Source organism: Trachemys scripta, chromosome 15 (assembly GCF_013100865.1).
Source record: "Trachemys scripta elegans isolate TJP31775 chromosome 15, CAS_Tse_1.0, whole genome shotgun sequence".
In the NCBI taxonomy this organism is placed as follows: Eukaryota; Metazoa; Chordata; order Testudines; family Emydidae; genus Trachemys; species Trachemys scripta.
In genome coordinates, this window is record NC_048312.1 from 5,617,691 (window position 1) to 5,643,782 (window position 26,092).

The 26,092-nt window shown below is 55.4% G+C and overlaps 1 protein-coding gene across 2 annotated transcripts in view; it reads right to left on the reverse strand.

The window, feature by feature from the left end:
- Positions 1-203: 203 nt before the first annotated feature.
- SH2B3 (SH2B adaptor protein 3) overlaps positions 204-26,092 on the reverse strand; it is a 97,678-nt gene continuing 71,789 nt past the window's right edge. For both annotated transcript variants that reach the window (XM_034790801.1, XM_034790802.1), the window contains exons 3-8: positions 11,946-12,047; positions 9,852-9,943; positions 6,933-7,027; positions 5,213-5,427; positions 4,211-4,382; positions 204-737 (exon numbers count right to left, since the gene is read on the reverse strand). In XM_034790801.1, the coding sequence (XP_034646692.1) occupies positions 433-737; positions 4,211-4,382; positions 5,213-5,427; positions 6,933-7,027; positions 9,852-9,943; positions 11,946-12,047 (981 nt within the window). In that variant the 3' untranslated portion in view covers positions 204-432. The remainder of the gene's footprint in view (positions 738-4,210; positions 4,383-5,212; positions 5,428-6,932; positions 7,028-9,851; positions 9,944-11,945; positions 12,048-26,092) is intronic.

Consider the following 26,092-nt stretch of genomic DNA (forward strand, 5'->3'; position numbering starts at 1 on the left):
CTTGTCACAAAGAACTTCAAATCCATTTTTGTCCAATTAGGTGGCTGTAATGGAACTTTCTGGTTTCTTTTCTGGGCTGTGTCATGTGAAAAAGGGGCACTGAAGACCACAAGCACCTGTAACATAGTCTCTGTACCAATGACGAAGGGCAGATATTAGCCTACAGGGCACAGAGCCTGGCATGTTAACAGGAACAACGTGTAAACAGTCATAAGAAAGCTTTAATAGGTAAAAATGGGCCCTTTAACAGGCCTAATAGAGGGATCACACCCATATTGGAGTGAACAATTTATATATCTTACCCCCTCCCTTACCAAAAAAATAAATCCCAAATTACATTCTTTTCATAGGCTTCCCAAAATCTCTAGCAGAAGTTCTCTACCAGGGCTCCAAGCCAAAGTGCGTGGTTTGCACCCCTCCCCCCCCATCTTGTCAGAGTGGTGTGTATTGATTGTCAATAGCCCGAATGTGGCCCCTGCCAGGGGAATCCAGCTCGTAGTCAGAGTCCCGCTGCCGGCTGGAGTGCGTGCCGGCCACGTCGGTGTCTCGGAGGCTGTTGGCCAGTTCTTCTGGAGAGGGCACCAGGTGGAAGATCTGTTCTGGCTGAGAACTGTGGTGAATGTTGTCTGTCATGTGTAGCCGGGGGCAGCTGGAGGGACTGAGGGGGGTAAAGTTGAGTTCGGAGCTCCAATTAGGGATGGAGAACGGAAGCAAGATGGTGTTGCTTGAGCCCAAACCTACAGGGAGAGGGGAGAAATCCAAGCATTAGATAACTGGCCAGGGTATGGGCAGGCTCCTAAGAGAAACCCAAGCCATGTTGGGTAAGTTTCCTCAGCTGCAGATCTTAATCTTTCTCCAGAGTCCTTCCTCAGCACCTAGCCCTTGATCCGGCATGTACCCTGGCCAGTTATCTAATGCCGGGGGAGGGGTGGGGGGGGGCGTCACAGGGAGGGTGACAGCACTAAGGCGCACAGAACTAGAGAAGGTCTGGGGTTACCCTGTCCACCCTCTCTCTGGCTCACTCTGTCCTAAAGAGCTGGCTGCAGGGGCAGAGGCACCATCAAACTGGCTCTCCTTAGAAAGGTGGAGTAAACCTCTCCTTGGTGCAATCTACCGCAGGGGGTGCTTCCCCCTAAGGGTCTGTGCCACCAAAAGCGTCCTGGGCTGCTGCTCAGCCCATGCTGGTTGGCAGAGGAGTTGAAGCTGCCGCCTACGGCTCCAAAGCCCGCAGGTGGCGTTGCTGCGCTCCACCTCGGGTGACCCGTTCCACGCAAAGGATTTTGTCAGAACTCCTAGAACAGCCTGTTCTGAATCAGATCTCCCTGAGCCAGCAATGGGAAATGGGCTGAGCCGCCCCTGTGGTCAGTGGTTAGGGCAGTTTCTCTTTTAGAAAGAGGAAACACACACAGGGTGACTTTCAAGCGCTTTGTCTCTGCAGAGGTGCTTCCTGCTCTGAATGCAGGCGCCCCGGCCTGTGGCCTTGCTGCACCTGTCTGCTCCAAAAAGCCAGTGCGATCACTTGGCTAACAGGCTGTTGCCATTCACTCCTGCTGACTGCAGGAGGGAACGGGGATTGTTTAGTCTCCAGAAGAGAAGAACGAGGGGGGATTCGATAGCAGCCTTCAACTACCTGAAGGGGGGGGTCCCAAAGAGGCTGGAGCTCAGCTGTTCTCAGTGGTGGCAGATGACAGAACAAGGAACAATAGTCTCACGTTGCAGTGGGGGAGGTCGAGGTTGGATATTAGGAAAAACCTTTTTCACTAGGAGGGTGGTGAAGCACTGGAATGGGTTACCAAGGGAGGTGGTGGAATCTCCATCCTTAGAGGTTTTTAAGGCCTGGCTTGACAAAGCCCTGGATGAGGTCTCTTCCAACCCTCCTCTTCTATGATTCACCTTCCTCTTGCTACCCACTCAGTGACCAGCTACCAGCACCAGCTCTAGGAATGCCGTGGCAGCTTTGCTCATGTTTGAGGGCAGAGCCCATAGCTGCCACACAGGGAGTGAACTCTTCAGGGGAGAGCTCCCTCTAGCACCCTAGGACCTACTATTTTCAGCAGGCCTCTCAGTGCCTGGCCCTTACCTCTTGAGGCCTGAATTACCTCCTGCTTCAGTTCTATCTACTCTTTCCCTATAAATTCATATTCCCTTTGCCAGAGCTAGAGGCTCCAGCGTCTGCAAGATCTGTGCTCATTTAAGTTGGCTTCACACTAGCATAGTAAAGAGCACAGTGGTCCATTGTTCTCCATGTCCACTGAAGACAGAACAAGAGGTAACTGGCTTAGACACGAGGAAAAACTTTCTGCGGATAAAGCTAGTTAAGTCCTGGAGCAGGTTACCAGGGTGACGGTGGGATCCACATCACTGTAGGCTTTTCAGAACAGGCTGGACAAACACCTGTTAGGGAGGGTCTAGGATTACTTAGTCCTGCCTCAGCCCAGGGGGCTGGACTCCATGATCTCTCAAGACCCCTTCCAGCCCATTTCTGTGACTCTAGGGACTTAAGATTTCAGCCACACAGTATTACCTGACCGTGGTTTTAAAATGTAGAGAGAGGACATGAGTTCAGGACACAGTGCTAAACTGAGCTCCTACCCCTTTCCTTTCATGGCAGGGTGCAGTTCTGCTTTCCGCCCCTCCCCCCCCCTCCCCGGTCCTCTGGCTCTCCAGCTCTTGATCATAAGGCAACTCAATGAACGTGCCAGGGGCTCTTGGGAGTTTTGTTTTATCCAATCGAAAACCATTCGAGCAGGAACATGCCTCTCTAACCACTTGGGGGTCACAAGGCAGCACTCCAGGCTCGGTCAGGACTGCAGTCTACCCACCTCCACTGAACCACCAGGGGGAAGTTAGCTAGAGCTACCCCCTTTGAACTGCGCTCAGTGGAACTCTTAAAATCACAGCACCTGCACTAGGGCAGCGTAACCCCACTGACCTCACAGCCCAGGGGCGAAGAGGGCCATGTCTACCACGGCACAAAGCTGTGCAAGCCGAGCGGGTTGGCCTGGGGCCCGCTGCAGGCTGCACAGAGGCAGGCCATTGCCTGCATTTCCTCCGTAAACTGAGCCCAGAAGCAGTGCTGAAGTTTAAATAACCCGCCATGTCATTAGTCTATAGTGACCACAGCAATGCATTTAAAATGTAGAACTGAAAGGCCTCCTCTAAACGCCACCTAGCCCCTTTCACAGGGGAGGGGAGGGAGAGGTAAAAGCATCTTTCACAAGTTGCTGAAGTCAAGCGAGGGCAGAAGCAGCCAGACGCTGCACCTGACACTCCTACGTTCAAGCCTGTGCTGAACGGCTTCTGCGATTGCACGGTGACCCCCACGGCTGGTTCTGGAATCCCGCTGGCTTGGGCTGGTCTGGCCCCGTGTCACACCAGAGATGTGGGGGAGAGATGAGGTGGGTGGCACAGATTTTTGCTATTAGGACGAAGAGGAAAAGCACTGCTGATACACATTATGCTGGGAAACTAAAGGGTCGACATAGAGGCGCCTGTAAACAGAGGCTCTACCATTGACACTTGGGATAAAAAAAACTAACTGGTGTAATCAGCTCTCTCCTCATTCGAGGGCAGTGGGTGAGCTCCTGTCAGAATCTCTTCCCTCCTGGCTAAGCGTGTCCAGCACAGCGCACGTATGACAGCAGCGGCACCAGCTGCTGAACGCTGGGGGAAAGGGAGGGCAGGGGCAGGATAGGCCTGTGGTTTAGCAAACCGTCCAACAGGCCCACAGCCCTGGCCAACGGGGGCCAGGATCCACCTTTGACGCCTGCAAGCCAGCCACCGAGCACCTGGCTGCCGGCTCTGCTGAGGCACTAAGGTAGCGGCGGGGGGGGTCAGCCTGATCATTATGGGCCATGTTGAACTCTCACCCTGTGGTATTACCACGGCTGCAGGCGGGCTCCAGCAGCTACTCTAGGCCGGGCTTGTGATTAATTAAATAATTAATTAAGCCAAGGTCTAATGCTTTGGCTCAATTAACAGAACGGACAGTTCGAGCAGCGTTGGCTGGTTGGAACATGGGTAAGGCCGGCCAGCCAGCCCCAGGGGCGTGCGGCGGTGGGGGAGGTGGGGCTGGCAGCTTCTCAAAGCGGGGCGCAGCTGCAACTGCAGCCGCACCTAGAGCCAGGGATGGGGCGGGGGGGCAGCTGCTCTCCAGTGGGGCGATGGGGGTGGGGAGACGTGCACACGTAACTCCCCCGCCCCCTCCTACCTTGGGACGACGGGATGACCACCACGTAGCTGGAGAGCTTGACGTCACAGGCCGCGCCGCACTCCAGGGGGATGGGGCACCGCTGGAAGTGGTGCAGCATGTCCAGGATGGAGGGGAAGCGCAGGTGCTGCACCCGGCACTGCCCCCGGTCGGTCAGCGAGAGCCGCAGGTGCTGCGAGGGAGACAGGAGCGTTACAAAGCTGCTGACTCGGCTGGGAGGGGGGAGTGGCAGCGAGCTGGGGCCAGAGGCTGTTGGCTGGGCACGGGCAGCAGAACTGAGCCCCATCTGTGTCACCGGGAGCAGGTCCCTTGAGTCAAACACAACCAGTTTGCAACCCCTGGGTTTAACTTTCCTCGGCAGAGGCGCATTCTTCCCTCACCCCAAGAGTCGGACCAGCCTGGCCTTCGTCAGGTTACGTCCTATGCTGGGAGGGGTGGGATTGTCTCCTGCCATGAGGGGATGGCAGGGCAGGGGCGGGAGAAGCCATGTTTCCCCAGGGTCTCCAAGCCAGCCCCTAGTGGGGAAGGCTTCTGCAGGCAGGCCGATGGGCCAAGGACCCGGTCTTCTGTTCAGAGCCTTCCGTGAGGGACACGGGCCTCCAAAGGCCGAACACTGGAGCTCAGGAGAGACCTGAAAATTGCCCTGCCTCTGGGTCTTGGCTCTCAGCCCTCAGACCATGGGCCAGGGGTGCTGGAGTCAGACACACCCAGGGTAGAACAGCCCAAAGACAAGCGGGAGCCTCGACTCAGGGCACTTTAGAAACAAGGCTGCCCAAATCACCACCGGTGGTGCTCAGGAAAGAGGGCTGCCCAAATCACCACCGGTGGTGCTCTCCGGAGCAATGATGGCTCAGCAGGAAGAGGGGGCTGGCTGTGCCGGGGGGTCCGGTCCCCTCTCTGACTGGTAGCGCTCTGACGTCCGTCGAGTCAACCAGAGGGAGGAAGCCCTGAGCAGAAAAGCAGGGCTGGCACCTCTCGCACCTCCCCCTGCACAGGCCCTACCTTCGCTCTTCCTTGGAAATTGAAGGTGAGGACGTATTCGCCCCTGCGGGTTTCGCTCTGTCGAACAAGGAAAACCCCGTGGCCATCCAGCCCCCGCAGCTGCACGAGCTGGGCGGCTTTGACGCGCGAAATGGGGCCATGGAACCAGGGGTAGGACGAGAGGAACTGGTCGGTTTTCTGGCAGGATGGCTCCGGCTGCCCACAGTGCATAGCACCTGGGGAGGGAGAACAGCATTAGAGGCACGGCCGTGGGGACAGGCCTGGCAGGAGAAACGCTGCAACCCCGTAGGCCAAACCCTGAGCAGGGCTGAGGGGCTCTGGGAACGCTGAAGCCTTGGCTACAGCCCAAGGGGGTCCAGCTGTGCCATTCCCTGGCAGGCTGCCCATCCCCACCCCGTGGGAGCAGCGCCTTGAAATCCCCACTCAGGAGGGCAGGGCTCCTACTTTGTCGCTCTCTGGAAAGCACCTGGCACAGCCTGGCCAGGACTTGGAGCCAATAAACCATCCTGAGCCGGTCAAACAGCAACAGCCCAACTGGTGACAATGAGCAGCCCGGAACCCACGGAGCCGGCTGGCGCTCGGCCCAGGACTGCCCGACACCCCGTCCCCCTCGCCACACTAGAGCCACATCCCTGCTTAGCTGCCGTCTCACATCATAACTGTGCATCATGTGCCTTACTGAGAGAAACCGGTGGCCCCCCCGGCATGTCATGCGATGGGTTCCCCCCAACATCCTTTAGCTTTGAATCAGTCACTGGCCACTTCTGCTTTAGCCAGAGCCTGATTTACTCCAGGTCCTTCGCTTTGCAGTACCTGCATTCGCCAACAGCACCATGGGAGCTGCGTGACACAAACTTAGCGTTCAAACTATCAGTAAAACCCTTGTTTCCTGTCGACTCAACCTGAGACCCAGGCAACCCTAGTTCCTCTTTCCAGGAAACACAGGCACCAGCCTGACGTTTCAGGGTTGAGCAGGAGAGAATTTCAAGCTCTCCCTCCGCTTGCCCCTCACCTCCCAAAGCAGCTGCCGTCAGCTCCAGAACAGTTCTGGAGGCCATGGTTCATATTTAATCTCTTGGCTGGAAAGAAGGCAAAAGCAGTGTGCTAATCGGCCCCTCCCGCCTCAGCCTCCCCTTAGGAGAAGAGAACGCCACTGGCACGGTGTTGTGAATCAGCTGTGTGTGTCAGCGCCTGAGAAGTGGTTTCTTGGCAGAGGATTGGGAGCACGTGTCTTGCAGTGACAGGTGAGCCGAGCGGGAAACTCTCAACATCCTGCTCTGCAGGGGCCCGAGGGTGCTCAGCTCCCTCCCAGATCCAGGGGTGTTTAAGGGTGCCGAATCCTTCTCAGGCTCAAGCCCCAGATCAGCAGTTCTACCTGCCCCAGTAGCTGTGTAATTCTTCTCTAGGTTAGTGCTCCAGGTGCTGCCCTGGGCTGGTTATTCCTCGTTCGCTCTCCAACCAGACACCTTGCCTAGTTTCCTGGGGCTTCTCGCTGGGCTTCAGCACCAGCTCTCTCAGGCAGGAGCCCCCTCCGCCCAGACCCACTGGAGACACTCCCCACTAGACACCCCTGCAAGTGGTGTCCCCTGGAGCCGTTCGCGCCAGCAGTGACGCATGGCTGGGAGCCCCATGAATGCTGTAGGCTGGTAAAGGTCCAGCCGCTCCCTGTCTGCTCCGTTAGCCCTTAGCCATCAGGGACTCTCCCATGCAGGGCACTCACCTTGGGTAAGGGAGTCGGTGCTGCCAGTGGCGGGGCTGGATGCCACGGTGTCAGAGTGCTGGCCTGAGAGCAGCTCTACATCGGCTCCCCCGGACCTGCCAGGACGACACAGGAAGGATGTCACAGCTTCCGCCACCGAACCCAGGTGGAGAACCGGCTGCTCCGCTCGGCAAAGCACCAGGGCGAACAGGAGAAACACAGCTCCCTTTGTGCAAACGTGCCAGGCAGAGAGACTGCCTGGACGGGAACGTGACAGCTCAGCCGCTGCCCAGAATTCAGGGCTCGTAAGGACACGAAATGCTGGGAAATTCCAAGTGTTTTTATGAATTAAAAAAAAAAAAAAAATCCGAGGGAAACAAGTTTCTAAACGCTGCGGCGCTGCAGCACCCTGGGGTCCTACTGCAGGCGCGTTCCCAAAGCCATCCTGAGCAACACCCCCAACCGGCTGCAGGGCCTGGGCCATCGGCCAGCCTGCCCAAAGGAAAAACACAGCAGAGCTGGAGCCGCCCTGCTAGAGTTGCAGGCCTCACTAGTAACACAGGAGGGAGAGCGAGAGATGTGTGATTTTAATCGCACACCCACACACGCTGGCTCTACAGAAATGTCCTCTGACCGTGGGCAGGTCACAGCCCCGCTTGCTGCCTCAGTTTCCCCATCTGTCTCCACCTGTATGAAGTGCCTTCAGGCAGTGGGGACACTCCTGGGGAGGAGAGAAAGGACGGTGTGATTCATCTCACTGCCGTACTGGGGGGTGGAGAGGGGGCTGCCTGGCCAATCAGGGCTGAGTATACTGCTGGCCTGCATAACTGGAGAAATACAGTGCCGAGCTCCTTGGGGCTAACGAGACTCGCCTGCCAGCCCTGGAGCTGCCCAGGGGTCGACTCAGTGCACTGGAGCAGCTTGGGAGGCCCCCTCGGCTTGCAGCAGATGCTGTATTCAGCCCCCACCCTCTCCCTGTGTTTGAGGTAGGGGCAGGTTTCCCTGCTTCGGATTGGGCCTCAGCTCCCCCTTGGGTCCCGCTGCACCGTCCCTGCCACTGAACAGCCTGGGAGCTCTCGGGACGGGGCTGGGGTGAGCACTCGGCACGATGGGGCCCTGCTCCTCTGGGCACAGCTGCGATGCAAACAGGAACCAGAGGAAAAAGGCACCTGCTGCCCTGGAAATGCATCAAGTATCCCCCAAATACACAGGGGCAGGGAGAAGACCTCAGGGACCCCTGGAATGGTGCTGTGCCCTCTAAAAGCTACTCGAGCTGACCCCTGCCCAGACCCCACTATAGGGGGTGGTTACAGCCCCTCCCCAACTCCCCCATAGGGACCATCCCCACGTGCAGCAGACTGCACAGCACCCCCAGCCCCTCTCTCCCCGGCCCAGACAGCCCCAGGTGTCTGGGCCTAGATCTAGGAGCCCCACTGTCCCCAGCCTGCCAGGGGCTGCGAGGCCAGCCCGAGGGCACTGATGTCTCTGTGCAGTCAGGACCTAGGTTCTGACCAGCGCTAGGCCTTAGCGAGCGAGGGGGAATCCAGGGCCAAGGGCTGAAGCAATCCGCGGGGCGTCAGTAGGGCCGGAGTCAAACCGAGGCACGCTGGGTTCCCAGAGGCCAGGCCGGAAGCAGGCCCTAAGTCATGGGAACAAGGAGCACAGCAGGGACCGGGGAAGCAGAGCGCTCCGTAAATCACAACAGGGCTCGGCCCTGACACACCACAGGGTATTTCAATAACAGGAAGCGCCTTGCTCGCAGGACCGGGCGATAGCCGGGCCAGCCGGGGCTTCCGGCACTTCCTCCCCAGGGGGCGGCACTGCCACCTCGCTGCGCCAGCCCAGCGCCCCTCAGAGCCAGGCCCCCCTTCTCCCCTTCCAAGCCGGGATTTGGGAATCACGCCAGCCGGCCCCTTCTGGGCGCTTTGGGAACATAGGCCGACAGCTCCCCACCACGAGCCAGGGAACCACAGTCCCGGAGCTCGAGGCCCAGAAAGGGGCAGCACAACCCAGGCTTCGGGGCTCCCCGCCAGGCCCTGCTGATTCCTTCCATCTTGCTCAGGGCTAGGGCCAAATTACTCCCCAGTATAGCTCCCGCGCCCAGGTGAGTCATACCAGGGATGTGTCTGGCCCAGCATGGCTGGCTGGCTCACCACTAGCCCAAGGGAGCCCGGCCGTCACCTGAAGAGCCAATTCTCATGCAGTGGGTGGGCAGGGGGTCAGGACGGGGTGAAGCCCGTGCCCCCGCCCTCAATCCACAGGGGTGAGCTCGGCCAGCCACACATGCAGAGCAGACCCTGGCAGCCTGAGGGCTGAGTGTGTCCATGGGGGGAGTAGAGCCATGTGCCCATGGGAGGAACAGCCTATGAGGGGAGATGGCGGGAGAGGAGAGCAGCCCAGAGACTCCCCTTCTCACCGGGCCCCCGCCTGGCTCAGGCAATGGGACAGTTCCATCTTGGGATTCCCAGAGCACAGCTCTGCCCGGACCTGAGCCCCTTCCCTTCCCTTGGACTCCAATGGGAGCCAAAGGCCCGGAGCACTCAGCAGGACTGGGCCCTACATGGGCAATGTTTTCAGGAGCTCAGCTGACCTGTCCCGTGCACTTGAAGGGGCTCAACGCTGCCCAGTCACCGAGAAGCAAAAAGAGTCAAAGGTCCATGTCCTGACGGTGGGGTGGGAGGTGGAGTTTGGACCGGGGGAGCAGGGGGAGGGTAACAAGGGGCAGCTCCTCCACGTTCTGGCCTGGGCATCCCTTCAGCTCTGCGTGGGGAACGTGTGCACAGGCGAGGCCTGCTGGAGTCCCAGGCTGGGGCCCAGCCCCCACGGAGGGAATTGCACCCATCGAGTGTAAGTGTCAAGAGCCGACTGTTTCCAGTGTCACATGAACTAGGGGTCAACCAAAGCCAGCGCCCAAGCAACAGGCCCTAGCGCGCTCCTTACCCTCGGGTCATACATTCTTTGATTTCGGCTGTCCAGGAACTCAGCTGCTGCTCGTCCCCAGCCTCGAATACAACGTCTGTGCAGTTATTCACCTAGACAGGAGAGAAGGCGAGTGTTGGACGGACTCCTCGTGGCACGAAAATACAGCTACCTTGTCCCGCCCGGGTGTCCACGGCCCACCCCACAGGAGCGGGGATTTCCGCTTGGGTCCTGAGAACCAGCTACAGTATCACTTCCTTCACAGCCTCTCCCACCAGCCCCTGGGAGTTCCCTCTCTGTTCTTCCCTCTGGCTCTCTGCTCCCCGGCCCCGCTCTCCCTCCCACCCTGGCTGGGCAGCCGTCTCCAGTGGAAATGATTCATGGCCTCTGCAGCGGAAAGGAAGGGGAGGAAGGAAACTTGTGTGGGGAAGGCTCTGGCCCCAGGGCGGAGAGATCTGGGCCGCTTACTTCCTAGAGGAACTTGGCCACTGATGGCCTCATATTCCACCTGCCCCTCACAGGGCCCACATGTCTGGGCGGTACAAGTGACTGTGGTCAGAATGTTGTGCCTGCAGTCAGAACCGCACCATGGCCCCTGGAGCCAGTGGTTCTCAAACTGCAGTGGCCCCCCAGAGTCCTGGCTAGCTCTGCAACTTGTACCCAACTGTTTTGAGGCCATGGGGCAGGACGTGCCAGCCCCTGGAGGGAGAAGACTGCTCGGGGAGAAGGAGGCCAGGCAGCAGAGTGGCACCAGGAGCAGAGCAGAGCAGATGGGAGGGGGAGACGTGTGCTTCGTACAGGGCAACCTCAGCACAGACAGGGGCCAGAAGCCACAATTCTGGGAGCCTTGGTCCCCAGGCTAAGGATGGGAAACTTCTAGCAGAAGAACAGGGGCAACTAGGAGCGACAGCTGCCTCACCAGGTGCCCACAGCAGCATGGGCACAGCTCTGATGCCAAAAGGAGAGGATACATGGTGACAGACCGTTCTCCTAGCTCTGGGATTGGCAGCAGGCAGAGAAGGGGATGACGGTCTGGGAAGGGGCTGGTGCCAGCTCAGTTGTCCCCTCTTGGGGAAGGAATGGACAAGCGCTGCTATCAAGAATCTGGTCACTGCAGCGTCTACAGAGCAGCAGTGGGGGCGGGCACCAAGGAGGGGGTGACAGATGACAAACCGGCTCCTGGAAGCCCCCAGCCCAGATGCTGCCAATGACACGGGTAGCATCTACCATCCTTCTGCTGGTCTCCAGGGGGCCAGATCCCCCCCAGCCCAGTGCATTATCCACACAAGGAAATACCCTGCATCTAACCAGGGTAATCTCTAATCTTACGAGCTGAGAGAAAGCTACCAGGGAAGGCAGCGGCCGCGGCCTGAAGGAAACACCCAGCCCAAGCAACAGCACCCGCTCCCCCCCACTCCCCCGCAAGCAGAAGAGGAACTGAAATTTGGCATCAGAGCTCCAGCAGACACGTGCTGCGAGGGGAGAAGGAAACCCCTGAGCCTGGGATGTGCCCTGAGGCCGCTGCTGAGCCGTGCAAGGAGGCTGCTCGCTCAGGCAGGAGCCTGGCTCTGCCCCACTGCACACTCGGCCTGCAGGCCCCGGGGCTGTTTGAACAGCACATCCGGCACCCGTCTGGAGGCTGCGCCCGCAGGGAGAGCCACAGAGCCCACGCTCGCTGTCCTGTACACGCCCCAGAGCCGTCTCTAGTGACAGGGCCTCTGGGCTCCCCACCCCAGACTCAGGAGTCTCTGCCGGGCCCCTCGGTGCTGGCAGGACTAGAGCTGGGGATGTGGGCAAGGCTCTGTCAGAGGGCACCGCTGTATGACAAGCAGCAGGCACTGGCTGGCACAACGTGGGTGTTAGCCCTGTCAAGTGCCCTCACTGCCCCAACAGCTGGGAACTGCTGGCCTGTTTGAACTCAGATCACCGACAGGGGCAGAGAAAAAGACACAGATTGAGGTCACATGTTGGGCCGGCCCTGGAGTTTCACAGAGCATTCGCTCCCTGCTGCAGGACTCTGTCCGGGGCTCAGAGCCAGGCAGTAGATCTCTCCCGCCCCCATCCCAGGGGTCCCTGCCTGTAGAACCCTACTGTCAGGGGAGATGCGGGCCCTACCTTGAGTACAAAGGTGTTCAGGTTGTCTGGCATCTCGAGGCGGGTGCATCTCCGGATCTCTTGGACAGCGGAGGAGGTCGTGAGCAGCTTGGGTTTGGAGCACTGGAGAGAGAAGGGAGAGAGATCGCTGAGTGCACGTAACCAGAACCCTGGCACCCGGAATGACATGGAGCCCACCCGGAGACTCTTAAGGCTGGGCCTCATCCTTCGCGACGCTGAGCACCCTCAGCTCCCACCGCCCGGCACGGGAACGGAGGGTGCCCGCATGTGGCAAGAAGTGCGCTGCAGGGAAAGCACCAAGACCTGCTCCTAATGGTTGGGGAGTGGGGGGGAAAAAAATCAGACTTCGGCTCCCTGCTGACCTGGCTGAATTGATACTAGCAACCTTGTGGTGAAAGGTTCTGGGTCCTGCTTCCTGTCTCCAGGGCCATCCAGCATATCACCCAGCAGAGAAGTACGTTGCGTGCCAAGATAGTAATATTCTATGGAGGAAGGTTAAACTAGTAAACAGTTCTCATCTGCTCGGCAGCACTGCATCTTGGCTGCTGTTCGTGACCCCTGCTGGAGCCCATTTTGGCTTCAGTTAAATGAGACAAACTTCAGAACAACTTCTGAGGCAGCCCCTGGCATTGCATTTTAACCTCTACTGTCCAGATCTGCAGAAACACAAACCAATCCTTTGTGCTTAAGCAAATAACTGGCACAAGCTCCCAAAACAAGGCAGCGGCTCTGCAAAGAATCCCAATCAATATATTGCACAACATCTGGCCCTGGCACCCTCCTCTCAGACACGCGGCCCAGTCAGCTTCCTTGCAACCTCCTAATGGGATCAAAACAACAGACACGGCCTGAGGCAGCCGATCTCCAACACGAGCTGTGCTCTTGCTCCGAAGCTTGCAGATCTGGGCTCCTTGCTTTACCTCAGAGCCTCATTGTTTACCCCTCTCAAGATCTACATGTGCAAGCAATTGCTTTTCAATCAACAATCACTATGGGAAAGTACTGCAAAAGTAAACTCCATTACCGCATAATCTGGTTCCCAGATGCAGGCTACGTTTCCTCTCACAAGTCAGGGCTGCCAAGCTGCACGGCCCTGCTGCCATACGTTCTCTAGGCCTCCTAACCTTTCGTCTCCGGCGTTCTCGGAGAACTAAACCATCAGCCGGATTTTCAAATCCCTATTTATAGGCCAGACTGCACAGAGCGCAAGTGGAAAAGGCACCAACGTTTCCAGGGCTGTTCTCAATTAGGCCTTTTGTCGTAGTCTGAAACGCTGCAGTTTTGATGCAGGACCCAGTGCTCAGCCAGCATGAAAGGTTTGCATGTCTCCCTGTACCCCCGGGCAGGATGCTGCAAACAGCTGTCGAAAACAGAAATTCTCTGCGGCAGGCAGGACTTCAGTGGCGTTACACCAGGGGAACGCTGGGCCTATGGACTTGAAAACGTGACATGGGATGCAGCTCATTAAGCTTAAAAGGCATGATCAAGGTTTTCCAAAGTGGCTAGTGATGCCCAACTAGACACACCTTAAAGGGGCCTGATTTTCCGGGCAAGGACGATCAGTGTTACAAACGTGCTCTGTCTGTGTACACGTAAAGATAGATAAGGTGCCAGTAGAAAACACACTGCGTCGCATGGGTTTGCTGCGATGAGAATGTCGTTGTGCCCTGCAAATGTCTCCCTCTGGGCAGCTCTTTCCATCGGCTCTGAAGATGGGGTTGGACGCACCGGGAGATCCCTTTAAGGTGCCGGGGTTGGGCACCCAAACTCAGTAACCCCTTTGTAAAATCTTGGCCCGTGTGTTTTTCAACCCCCACCCTCACCCCCCGTTTCGTTAACCAAGTGACTAATACACAGGAGAAGATTAAAACTCCATGAATCCTAAACAGCGAGTTTACTTGTCACTGTGTTGCCGTTTGTTTAAACCCAGATTTGGCCCCAGACAAACAGACTGGAGAAGAATTTAGGCCTTCCACTTAGCACAACGCGAACTCTCTGAGCCAGCTCCTAGCTGGCCAGAATTCCCACCGCCAGCATCAGCAGCACATCCTCACATTTTCCTATTCCCAGACATCTAACGAGAACGCGCCTGGGTCCGATCTATCCTGGCAGCCTTGGATACATTCCTGACTCTTGCGTGGGCTGCTGCGCTGGCCTCTAACTGAAACATCTGTCCGATGACACTGAAAATCCTTGAAGGCGTCAAAAGGATCCCGGGAACTGCTGCTCGGCTGGGCTGCTCAGCTGTGGTTTAAAAGAACGAGCACTTCTTCCCTCTCCCCCGGAGAAGTTTCCCCGAGCTCCAGGCTCCGGACACCCTTTCAATCCTAGTAATACCTATAGGTTTTATAGGGTGCTCAAGGCCTTTGTCGGCCCGCTCCAGGGAGGGGGAATTCCACCCTCTGAAAGCTACGCAGAGTGCACAGGACTGGTTTAAATAGGCAGAGGTGGAAGGAGCCAGTCGACCTGACTTCAGTAAAAGGGCAGGGGCCCAGACAGCCCTGTTGCAGGAACATCATTGGTCAACCCTTAGAAAAGGGAGGGACCAGAAGGAATGAGGCCAACCAGTCAGGGGGGACGGGGTAAATCACACAGTGGTAAGAAACAGGAAGTGCCAGTCTGTTGGAACCCTGGGACGGTGGGTGGTCTCCCAAAGCAACAAAAGGCCTGCCCCCCACTGATGAGGGAGAGCCACAGGGGTCTCTACAGAGCAGGTACAGCCCGGGCAATGGCAGGGCAAACATTCCCCACCCTTTCCCACCATCACCTGCTTCATTCCAGCCTTTGCTTCCAGCAAGGGGGCCAGTTAATACTAACTCGGCAGGTGGTTTCTATGCTGTGAACACCCATCCACTAAAAACCCTCATGCTTCATGGCATGAGCCAGCCCCTGTGATGGGGTCAGGAAGGAACTCACCCTAGGGGCAGGTCACTCCATACATGGCAGCTAGGGGGGTTTCTTGCACCTTCCTCTGAAGCAGCCTTGTCAGACAGAGGACCTGGACATCAGCTGAAGGAGCACTGCTGTGATCCAGTTGTATTGACATCAGTAGGACTAGTCACTGGGGAGGAACCTGGATGCTCTCTCTGGGGCAGGAAGAAACAGACTCAAGGGGAAAAACCCAGCGGGGATCAATTTCCGTTTGTCAGAATAATGTGGCTTTTCAGATGGGCCTGTATGTGTGAAAATACTAGCGTCGTTATTACTTCGTCTTGTGAAATCCAGGTGAGCAAAGCTAGTTAAGGAAGGAAACTGAGGCAGCGAGACTCCTTAATATTTTTACCAGAAACCCTTTGCTTAGAATCATAGAATATCAGGGTTGGAAGGGACCTCAGGAGGTATCTAGTCCAACCCCCTGCTCAAAGCAGGACCAATTCCCAACTAAATCATCCCAGCCAGGGCTTTGTCAAGCCAGGCCTTAAAAACCTCTAAGGAAGGAGACTCCACCACCTCCCTAGGTAACCCATTCCAGTGCTTCACCATCCTCCTAGTGAAAAAGTTTTTCCTAATATCCAACCTAAACCTCCCCCACTGCAACTTGAGACTATTGCTCCTTGTTCTGGGAGCAGTTACTAGCCTCAGCCAATGACCTGGGCTTTTCCACCGGGATCTGAGTTAACATCTTTGGTTGGCATGAGCTGCATGATTCATTGGTGTCCAACAGAGCAGCAAGGAAGTAATCCCTGCAAAGCTGCTAACAGATGGTGCCTTAGTGGCCAGCACAGAAAATGGCCCTACGCCAGATCGTCCAGCCCTTGAGAATCGGGGCAACTATCACCTCAAAGACTGTCCAGCCCCACGCAGAGACACTGTGTGTCACGAAGTCACCGGGCAATTCTCTGGAACTACTCCATACGAAGCCAGTCAGGACTCTGGGGGAGCATGTAAGCACACTGTCTCCAGGGCAAGAAGCTTACACAGCTTCAACCTTCCTGGGCCTGACCTTGGAGCATTCAGCAGCCCCTTCTCACACCGTGCGCTTCCCACAGCGAGTCCGCACAGGCGGGGTCCTGGGGAAGCCAGAGGGCCCTGCACCCCAACTCCGCAGTCAGACGTGACTCTCAGCCAGACAGTAAAACAGAAGGTTTTTTAGATGACAGGAACACAGTCCAAAACAGAGCTTGTAGGTACAGAGAACAGGACCCCTCAGTCAGGTCCATCTTGGAGCCAGGGAGGCCAGAGCCCCGTCTGGGCCACCTCCATTTCTCCAGCCAGCTCCCAACTGAAACTCCCTCCAGCCCCTCCTCTGGCCTGTGTCTCTTTCCTGGGGCCAGGAGGCCACCTGATCTCTTTGTTCTCCAACACCTTCAGTTGGCACCTTTGCAGAAGAGGAGCCCAGGCCATCAGGTGCCAAGAGACAGGACGTCAGCCATTCTCTGTGAAAACACCATTGCCCTGGCTTTCTAGGGCTCTGCAACAATCACACCCCCTTATCCCACCACCTAGATACTTAAGAACTGCATAGGGGAAACCGAGGCACCCACACAGTATTCAGAGAAAACTGTAAGAACATTCCCACTTCACCACACTGTGTCAATGGGGTATTTAGTGAAGGGAAAACATGGTGAACAAGTGCAATTCTAAATTAACAGTGGCAAAGCTGGCTTGGTTCAGCGTCTGCAAAACCCCTCACTCAGACAAACACAGAGATTCAGTCTGAGGCCCTGAACTCGGAGCAGGCGGACGCTGGGGTCTCAAACCAAGGGAGTGGGGAATTATGCTCGTCAGTTTCACCCCCAGATTGCTCAGCCAGCCTCATCCAAGCGCGTGGAGCTCACTGCCAGGAGAGGAACGAGGCGCAAGGGCAAAACCTGCCCCGTTCGAGGGCTTGGGGGTGGGGGGAAATGCTGCAGGGTAGTTCCCTGGTGGCTTGGATTGAGCCGGTGTTAGCCTGAGCAGCAAAGTGCTGCCTAGGTCTGAGAGACACTGAACTCAGCACCCCACTGATCGCTGCCCTACCCCATCCGCCCAGCTCCAGGACTGTCCCCTGCCGCGCCACCGTTCGCCCAGCCCCAGGCAGGGAAAGCTCCTCTCCTATCTGGCACTGCCAGAGCATCCCACGGAGTCACTGAGCAACATCCTACAGCATGCCCACTATTACCATGCCGGGACAGGACACACTCAGGAGGCCATGCTGACGAGAAGCCCTAAACTGGCCATTTCCCGCCTGTCACAGTCCACCGGCTTTTACCCCCCACTCCCAGCTCAGCAACAAGGCAGAGACAACAGGTGCACTTTGAGCTACGGCCCACAGGTCACCAGCGTTCACCTGGGCTTGAGATGGTGCATTCCACGGACGTCGCCAGAGCAGCTCTGGATTTACGCCCGCGTGACAGGGCAGAATCTGCCCCCGGGCTTCTCAGTCAACCCACAAGAGTGAACTACTGAGCTGACGGCGATGGGCCGCTGCTCCCCCCGAGCACAGCGCTGGGGGCAGCCCACGAGAACATCCTGAAGGCAGGCCACAGGTGAGATGGAGGGGACAGGTGGCCACGGAGCCAGCTGGGCCTCACTAGGGAGAGGAAGTCAGTGCTTTGAATAGCACCCGAAGCAGCTGGGACGATTTCGCTCTGACGTCACAGACGCCACGCTTCGGACACAGACTCACCACCGGGGCCTGGCAGGGACTCCTGTCCTCCCAGCCCCCTGTGGGTCGCACTGCACAGCCAGTATGGGGATTTCACAGCTTCCTCTGGGAGTCAGGATCTGGGGCAGGAAGGAACGCTGGCCGGCTCTGCTGCAGCTACTCCTATGTTCCTGCCATCCCCCGAGATGGACCTCAGCCCAAGCCCGGATCCAAACCCCTCAGGTTCTGGGGAGTTCTGCTCTGCATCCAGGCCTGCCCTCTGCCACTTGGGCCCCTCTTTGGCGCTTGCACTGCACGGCTGGGGGCAGGAATCGCGAATGGAAAGTGGAAGGGCAGTCACTGAAGTCGCAGAGAGGCCGCACGGTCCGACTCCGACATGAGAACAACCCACACGCAGAATGTTGCGCTTTCTTCGTGCCCTCCGGGAACCGAACCCCATCAGGGCACCATCACAGCAGCCCTGGGAAGGCTTCACCCCTCTGCGTTCCGGCAGGCAGACAGTTCGCTTCCCGTCCAAGGGCCCAGTCCTGCTCCCATTGAGGGCATTGGGTGTTCTGCTGCCGAGGCGGGACTGGGCCTTGGAGAGTTATTTTTCAGCCCACCATTCCAAACTCAGACAGAGGCTTTGGCTTCTTGGGGTTTGTTTTCAGTCAGTTTCTCCTACGCCCCCAACAACGGGAAAAGTCTCTGATGTTGGGTTTCCCGTTCTTCTGTGCACATCTGGGAGCTGGGCCATCTGCAGGGCAGAGTCTGAGGATAGATTGGACGAGCTTTCGGGGAGAGGAAGCAGCAAAATGTGCCCGGACAGAGCTCTGCTGGGGAGAGACAGGGGTTCTGCTCATTGCTTGGGAGACATGCGTGAGAACTGGATCGACACGAAGGCCTGGAACCGGGGTCTGCGATCCCTTACTTGTGGGAGGTAACACTTGCTCACGGAAGTGGCTCTGTGGAAGCTGGGAGAGGGGGCTGCTTTTGGGAATCAGAGCCACTCATGCAAGTAATGCTTTTCCACCAGGCACCAAGAGCAAACAACAGCCAGAATCGCCTCCCCTGAGATTAACCGGACAAGACGAAAAAGAAGAAAGGTAAAGTCTACAAGAGCACGCCCAAGGCACATGCTTGTGCTAAACAAAAAATGGCTGCCGAGGGTCCTTTGAGATTTAAAGACGCAGTACACAGCAAGCAGAGGTGTCACTATTACATAGCAAGGGAAGCCACAGGCCAGATTGGGTTTGTAGGATCTCCCCAACCCACTCTGCTGTCCCAAAGGGAGGGGGCCTCAGAAGGAGCAAGCAGTGGGGACAGGAGGAAGGGGAAGCAAGAGTTATAAGCGACAATATCCCATTGTCATGCAAATCGCTAGTGGCAGTGATGAGCCTAGTGATCCAGAGGGATAAAGACCAGGAAAGAGCGACAGAAAATCTGCAAGAGAGAGAGAGAGAGGCACCTGCACCTAACAGTGACTAATTAACCCCTCCAACTCCCATATCGGGTCAACAGCATCAGCATCTCTGTTCCAGGAGGAGAAACTGAGGCACAGAGAGGCATTTAAATGACTCTCCCAACGTCACCCAGTGTTCCAATGTCAGAGCTGTGATTCGGGCTCTGGAGAACCTGGCTCCCAGCTCTGCGCTATACCCAGAGCGGCCATCGCTCCAGGCTGCCCTGTGTCCGTGAGCTGGCCCGGCAGGCCCATACGTGGATGCTGCTGAAGGATGTTGATTTTATGCCTAAGCCTTGCGGCTGACCTTTCCAAAGCCAGCTTGGGGATTCCTAGTGGAGATGCAGCACGAAGGAAGAGGCTGGGGCGTGTGAAAAGCTGGCTCGGCGGGGTCAGTGGAAATACAAGGCCCTGGAATAGCCTCTACCCCTGCCGGTAGAAATGAACTCCCCCACGGCTGAGAGCTGGAGCCATTTCCTGAGGCTAAGCCGTGCCACGGCACATTCCGCTTTCCCTGGGACGCTGCCTGCGGGAGTGCAGTCGGCAAACGGCCCAGCACAGGGGATTTACGGTCCCTCGGTGGCTGGCCGGGCCAGGCCTCACCCCGCACACCACAGGGGGATGGGAGTGACGCAGAACAAAACCAGTGACAGAACTGAAGTCAGAGGCTACGGCACGGTACCAGGGCAGGTACTGGGGAGTGCGGAGATGTTCTGGGAGCTCGGCTCACTGCTCCAGCCTCTCGCCCCCCAGCCTGGCTGATCACATGTGCCGACTGCCCAGCACGCTTCTCAGACCATTGGGAAAATGTCCCTATTTGGGTGCTCAGAGCAGGCCCAAACCCCCCAGCACTGACCCCTCTGCTCCCTGCATGGCTTCCTACCTATCCCAGGAGCCCCATGGCATGAAACACCCTGGGCCGGCATCCCCACTTGGATGCACCAGAGTAACTCCACTGACTAGGGCAGGCTGTTCCAGAGATGAGGTGGGTGAGAATATCTTTTCTTGGACCAGCTTCTGCTGGGGAGAAAGATGAGTCTCTGGAGTGAGCTAAAACATTTCAGTCTAGTAAATTGGGACTTGTTAAAAAGGAAAAAAAACAAGAACACAATTATCATCCAGCTCCCTGTGAAGTCTGACAAAATACAGATGTGACAAGCGACTCCACCCTGCAGTTCTCACCAGGCAATCTGCATCTGATCAGGAGAGTTCAGCGTTGGCTGGTTTTAAAGGCTTCTTGTCTGCTTGGGTTTTGGACATCAGGTCTTTGGCTCTCAATTCCCATTGGAAGTCACAGAATGGAATGGTCAACAGAATTGGGCTCCCAAATCCCATCTGTGCCTTTCAAAATCACCCCCCTTATCTACACTAGTAGACTCCATGGACAATTGAAAGGATGAAGGCATCCCAAGTGCCACAGACGCGAACCCCAGTTAACAGACAGGGGAGGTGATTTTGATTCAGACTGATCACAACTCTTCACTCCTGGCTTATTTTTCTCAGCAGCTGTTTAGGAAAAAAGCCTCCTTGTTAAGGCTTCAACACCTCCAACCTCTTCAGCTGAGGACAGAGAAAGTTCCCTAGAGACATCTCCGAGTCATCCAAACAGTTCTTCAGCAAAAAAAGAGGGGGCTAAGTCAGACCACAAACAGAATCTCCCTTCTCTGTCTAGGAGGGCGGAGGGCATAGTAGACCCTTATCACAACATACAAGACAGGAAGAAAGGGCACAAGGCACTGATCTCTCCCTTGCATCTCATCTTCCAGCACCAGAGGCTTCATACAGCTGGGGATGAATACAAATATTCCAGATCTCCAGGAGACCATGCCAGCCTCATAGAGCTTTAACATGACTCACTTGGCTCCTGGGAGAAAACATGGTGTGGATTTCAAGTTTGGAGCAAAACCCAGAGCAAGGAAGCATTTGTCATGTGGTTGGAGTTTTGCAATTCAAGTTCTCCCCAGGTTGGGTGGTGTGTAATTTTAACAGGGTAGCTTGAGCTCATTGCAGGACCTGTGGGCAGAGGACATGGGAGGTGGGGAGCTCCTAGACCTCATCTGATCACTCTATAGGTCTGTAGGTGATTTAAAAACAAACAAACAAACCCACCCACAAGTTGCATTTTTAGTTAGTAGTAAATGTTCAAAGCAGACCAGCCAGATGCACTGGCCAGTCAATCCTGTCTGAACAGTTTCCCTGACATACAGAGAACAGGACTGTGGATTCATTGCCATTTAAGGTATAGAACAGGTCCTTGATCATTAGAACAAGGTTTAAATGGTGCCTTGACCTTGCTGGCCCAAATGTATGTCACCCACTGATAGTAGGTTAAAATCCACTTTTATTTAATCATTTTATGTGGCTTGCTTGCTTTTTGGCTTTTCACTGAGCAGAAAACAGGCCAACCAGTTTCAGTTCCTGGTTCTCAGGCATTCGCAAAAGGTTGCAAGGATGTTGTTGCAAACACCACAGTCACATTTACAGCTGTGCAAACAAACCCTGGTTTCACACAGAATTGAAAAAAAAAAATCACGGAAACTTTTACAGTGACCTGACGTTTTCTAAAAGCCTCGTTATTACGAAATCGGTACCTGGGACATGCACTAACCCGGTGCTGTCCCTTTAAAAGCCGCCCTCTTCTATAAACAGCACAGGGGCCCGACAGGAACAGCTCGAGACAGCTGGCTTCACAGGAACTGCCCTGCAATGTACAGCTCCACAAAGGGTGGAATTAACAAAGTGACCGGAAAGTAACAATAATAGAAAAGGGAGCGAATGCATTTCGGTTAGAGAGACAAGGAATACAATAGGCAATGGAATGAGGCCATGGACACCTTTATTTAACAAAAACCTGCACTCCAGTATTCTCAGCAGCAGTCCTCAACCACTGCACCAGTGCTCATGTGTTTTCAGCGGTCACCAAGAGAACGCTGGGGACAAAAGACACCCTAAATACGCCCTACCTAGGAGGTTAGCTGATCCACCCAGCTTTGGGGATAAAGTAGGAGAAACAGCAGGAAAATGAAGCCATCTAAAAACTGAAGGTTGAAGGCCAGACGTAATGCGTGACGAACACCAGTGTTCTACAGTACGGGCCAGCTACACGGAGGATTCAGAAAACCGCGACAGCCTAACTACTAATCCAATGACTGCAGTAATGGCTCAACCCCCTGCAGCAATGACAGGGGACCCAGAGGCCAGCACAGTCTATCCTTATAGGGGACCTGCTGCAATTGTGACAGAGTCTGAAATCTTCAGCTTTACACCCCACTAGGGAAATGAGAAAACGAAAGAAGAGCCCCAGACTGGCAGAGCAGATTGGTCTCTGATCTTTGGGCCACTGGAGACATGGGTATCAACTCTGAATTGGGTCACATGGGTCCCAGCTCAGTGCAATCTGCAGGTCTGTCAGCGGAGACAATCTAGGAGGCTAACAGACCTGGGGGTGGATTGTTTTTTTAAAGCTGTGGTTCTGTCCTCCGGGAGCGCCCAGCATTGCAAGGCACACAAGACTGAAGTGCTAGAGGAGCTTAAAAGCAGTTTTGGTTGAGGAAGGACTTCCCCAGAGCGCCAGAGGTGTTATTGAGGGAGATTCCTTCAGAAGAGCTGACACACCTCTGCCCCGCACTGGCCATACAGTCACTGAAATGCAGCTACCTCTAGAGTGGCGCTGGGCAGCTATTGAACAGCTGACAGCAACACTGTACAGCATGTGTTAGGATGAGAAGAGATGTTTCACTACCTGGACCAGGGGGAATGCAGGTAAAATGTAATGAGGCCTGGACACTGGACAAGACCCTACTCCCCCTTAGTCTCTTCCAAACACAGGCATTGTTTATTACGGTTCTCCTGCTTGGACAATGCTTCTTTCCAGACCCCAGCGCTAGCCTTTGAATCCCTCCTTTCACTCAGCTGCTCCATGAAAGCACAAAGGCTATGAAGAGCGCAGAGGATATAGCAGCTGACAAATCAATAGGTGTTGTGTTGCAGGACTAGATAAAAGCGGGAATACAGCCTCCGACGGATTTCGTTCCATTGTGTGGAAACAAACAATTCTGACCCATCAGAAATGGGATCTCCGAAGCTGTGCAGGCATTCAAAGCAAAATGGCCGTGGCTGAGCAGGGAGGCCGTCTTATCCCAGTTCTCGTACAACGTCCTGGATTTTAATCAGGGCTGTTTGTCCCTCTCCCCAGATCAGTTGGGAGAGTATGAACCACAGGGCTAGTCGCTCCCGCCCCCCGCAGCATAACTGTTACAAACCACAGCAGCTGTTTCCTAATATCTTGCATGTGACCAGCAAGGCCTGTAGATTGGTCAGCACAGCATCTGCATGGGTGACACGTAGGAGGACTGTGTTCTGGGCTCAAAGGGGTAGTGTCACAAATCAGCACATTTTCAGAAATGTTCTCAGGATGGCAGGGGACGCATGCACAAACAAACTCTCATGCGCGCTCGCGCTCTCTCTCTCTCTCTCTCTCTCTCACACACACACACACACACTCAATGCAGTAATATGTGCACACCATATTTTGAATGCCCTTTACCAGTTATTCTAAGGATAGTGCTTCTAGATACAAGAAATGCCTGTTTTGGACTACATTACCCATAACCCTTAACAAGAAATGGGGAGGGAGGAGTCGGGGTTCAAAGAGCCAACTGGATCGTTGTCAACAAACCTCAAGGGCTCTGTCTTTCTTCCTGAAGAACCCACAACCCCAATGTGCACAATAAACCACACTGGAGAGGGTACAAGGTTGGCACCTCTCAACACAGTAGGGGGTCGCATTCTGCCTGCCTCCCATGTCCGGTTAGTGAAACCTTGCTTCTCATCCTAACAAACGCCGCGCAGCGTTGTTCTCAGCTGTGAAATAGCTGCCAGGCTCCACTCTAGAGGCAGCTGCATTTGAGTGACTGCACAGTTGGGACCATTCTGGGTGAATCAGCAGTATTAAGCATAAGCTCTTTGGGGCACAGATGGTTATGTGTTTGTACAGCACCTAGCAGTTGTGGCGTTTTGATGCCATCACAGTATACATGTTCAATAATAAGAGATTCCTGCAGACTGTCCCCCCAGAGCTGCTCTCTGAAGATTAACTGCCCTTCGGTTTCACTGAATGAGACCAACCAGGAAAGCCAGCCCTGTTTGGGGCCATGCAGCACTGCTGGGCCAGCGAGCTGCCCATCCTTGGGATCCAAGAATGCTCTATGTATGGTACTTATACAGCTCCCAGCACCACAGTATCTGGGCACCTCACAATCTTTACCGGATTTATGAGTAGCTGAAAGTTTGTGCTGTCACACAGGTGAGGCAGCGGGCCAAGTAATCCACAATCTGTGCGTCTCCCTCAAACAAGCCGTGAAACCATTGCATGCAAATTAGCTGACCAGTAGGGTCGATGACTGGTTGAGTGAGATAAAGATGTGGCACACGGGAAGGCTGGAAACAAACTGCCCTTTGTATCCTGGCCTGTCCCACGGGAACAAAAGGGATCGCTCTCAAGTGATTCCTGTTACAAGTGCCCCGCTGAGCAATTTGGATGGATGCTGGGGATGCCAGCAAGCGGCGGGGGCTAGATTAGCCTCCACGCCCCTGGAGCCCGTGCAGTGCAGCAGAACAGGGGGTTGGGAGCCCCCAGATGGGGAGCAGGGGTTGAGAAATTCCTCTTGACCAGACTCTGGGAGAGCCAGCATTTTCCAAGTGACTGTTTACCAAGAAATCAGCCTCCCCTCCCACCCCCACCCTGCACGCGTACACACATGGGACACATGGATGCACTTGTGTTTCTATTTACTTTCTCCAAGCAAAGGAAGTTATTCTCAGTGCTGCTTCACAGAAGCTGTTTACAGGAACCATCCCTACCTAAACACTGACAGGATGTACGGCCAGCACAGGAAACCAGCTCCGCTGAATCTTTGGAGTTTACTTTGGGAGCTTTTAGGGTATTCTAGGAAACAGCAAAAATACACAGTTTACATGGAGTTGGTGGGTCGGCTTCCTAAAAGTGCCTCCAAACCAAGGTTCGTCCCCACAGAGGGCTGTGGGCTGGAGGTGAACGCACCACTCGCAAATACAGCCAACCCCTTTCGTTTATTGGTCACGAGGCCTGCTTTAAACTACCAGGGATCTGGAAGGGCATTTGGCTCTCAGCACACCCATAATTAATTTACTGTGCATAGCACTTGCTTGCAGGATGGAGGTTTATCGTTAGCAGATTAGTTCCTATTATCTCATTAATAGCTTCTAACATATCCGGGCTGGCTCTTTGTGCTGGACCATCTCATTTCCCCACAATCCACCCCTTTGAGTCATTCCCTCTCTCTAATTCTCACCTCCACGGTTTTCCCTATAGTGTATGATCACCTCTCGGCCTTTGAGAAGTTTTATGATGCTGCACATCATAGCTAGTATATATAGAAACAGAATACATCGCAATTAACTGGCATATGTATAGAGAGACAAACAGACAGGAGACAGAGCTACCACTCCTCTGTACTGAATGGAATCAGAATTGCTGAAGCGTGTGGCATAGGCCCTATACTGCCAACAGTTGAGAGATTCTCTTCTAGCTCAAGTGGTCCGGGCTTCTGTTTTTGGAGCAGGAAGCTCTGCCCTTTATTGCTGCTTGGTCCACAACTTTGCAAATAACCACAGCAAGCAGCACACGGACAGAGTCCCTGGGAGCGCTACACTGCAAAAAAAGACCCACAGCAGTCAGTCTCAGAGACCAGGTCAACTGACTCAGGCTCGCACTAGGGGGCTACAAGTAGCAATGTAGACATTTGGGCTCGGGCTGGATCCCGGGCTCTGAGACCCAGGGAGGGCGGAGGCTCTCAGAGCCCAGGTTCCATTCGGAGCTGGAACGTCTACACAACTGTTTTTAGCCCCGAGTCAGTTGACCTGGGCTATGAGTCGCTGCCATCTGACCTCCCATACAGCACAAACTACCACCACCACCTGCATACTGCACCCACCATACATCAAGCCCGACGGTTTCCCACACTGCTGTCTTGCTGAGCTCTCCGGCAAGTGTTATCTGCTGCTGGCAATTAGCAACAGGAAATAATAATTCTCAGCCCTGATGTGGGCAGTTCTCTCTCAAAACCAGAGCCCCGAGGC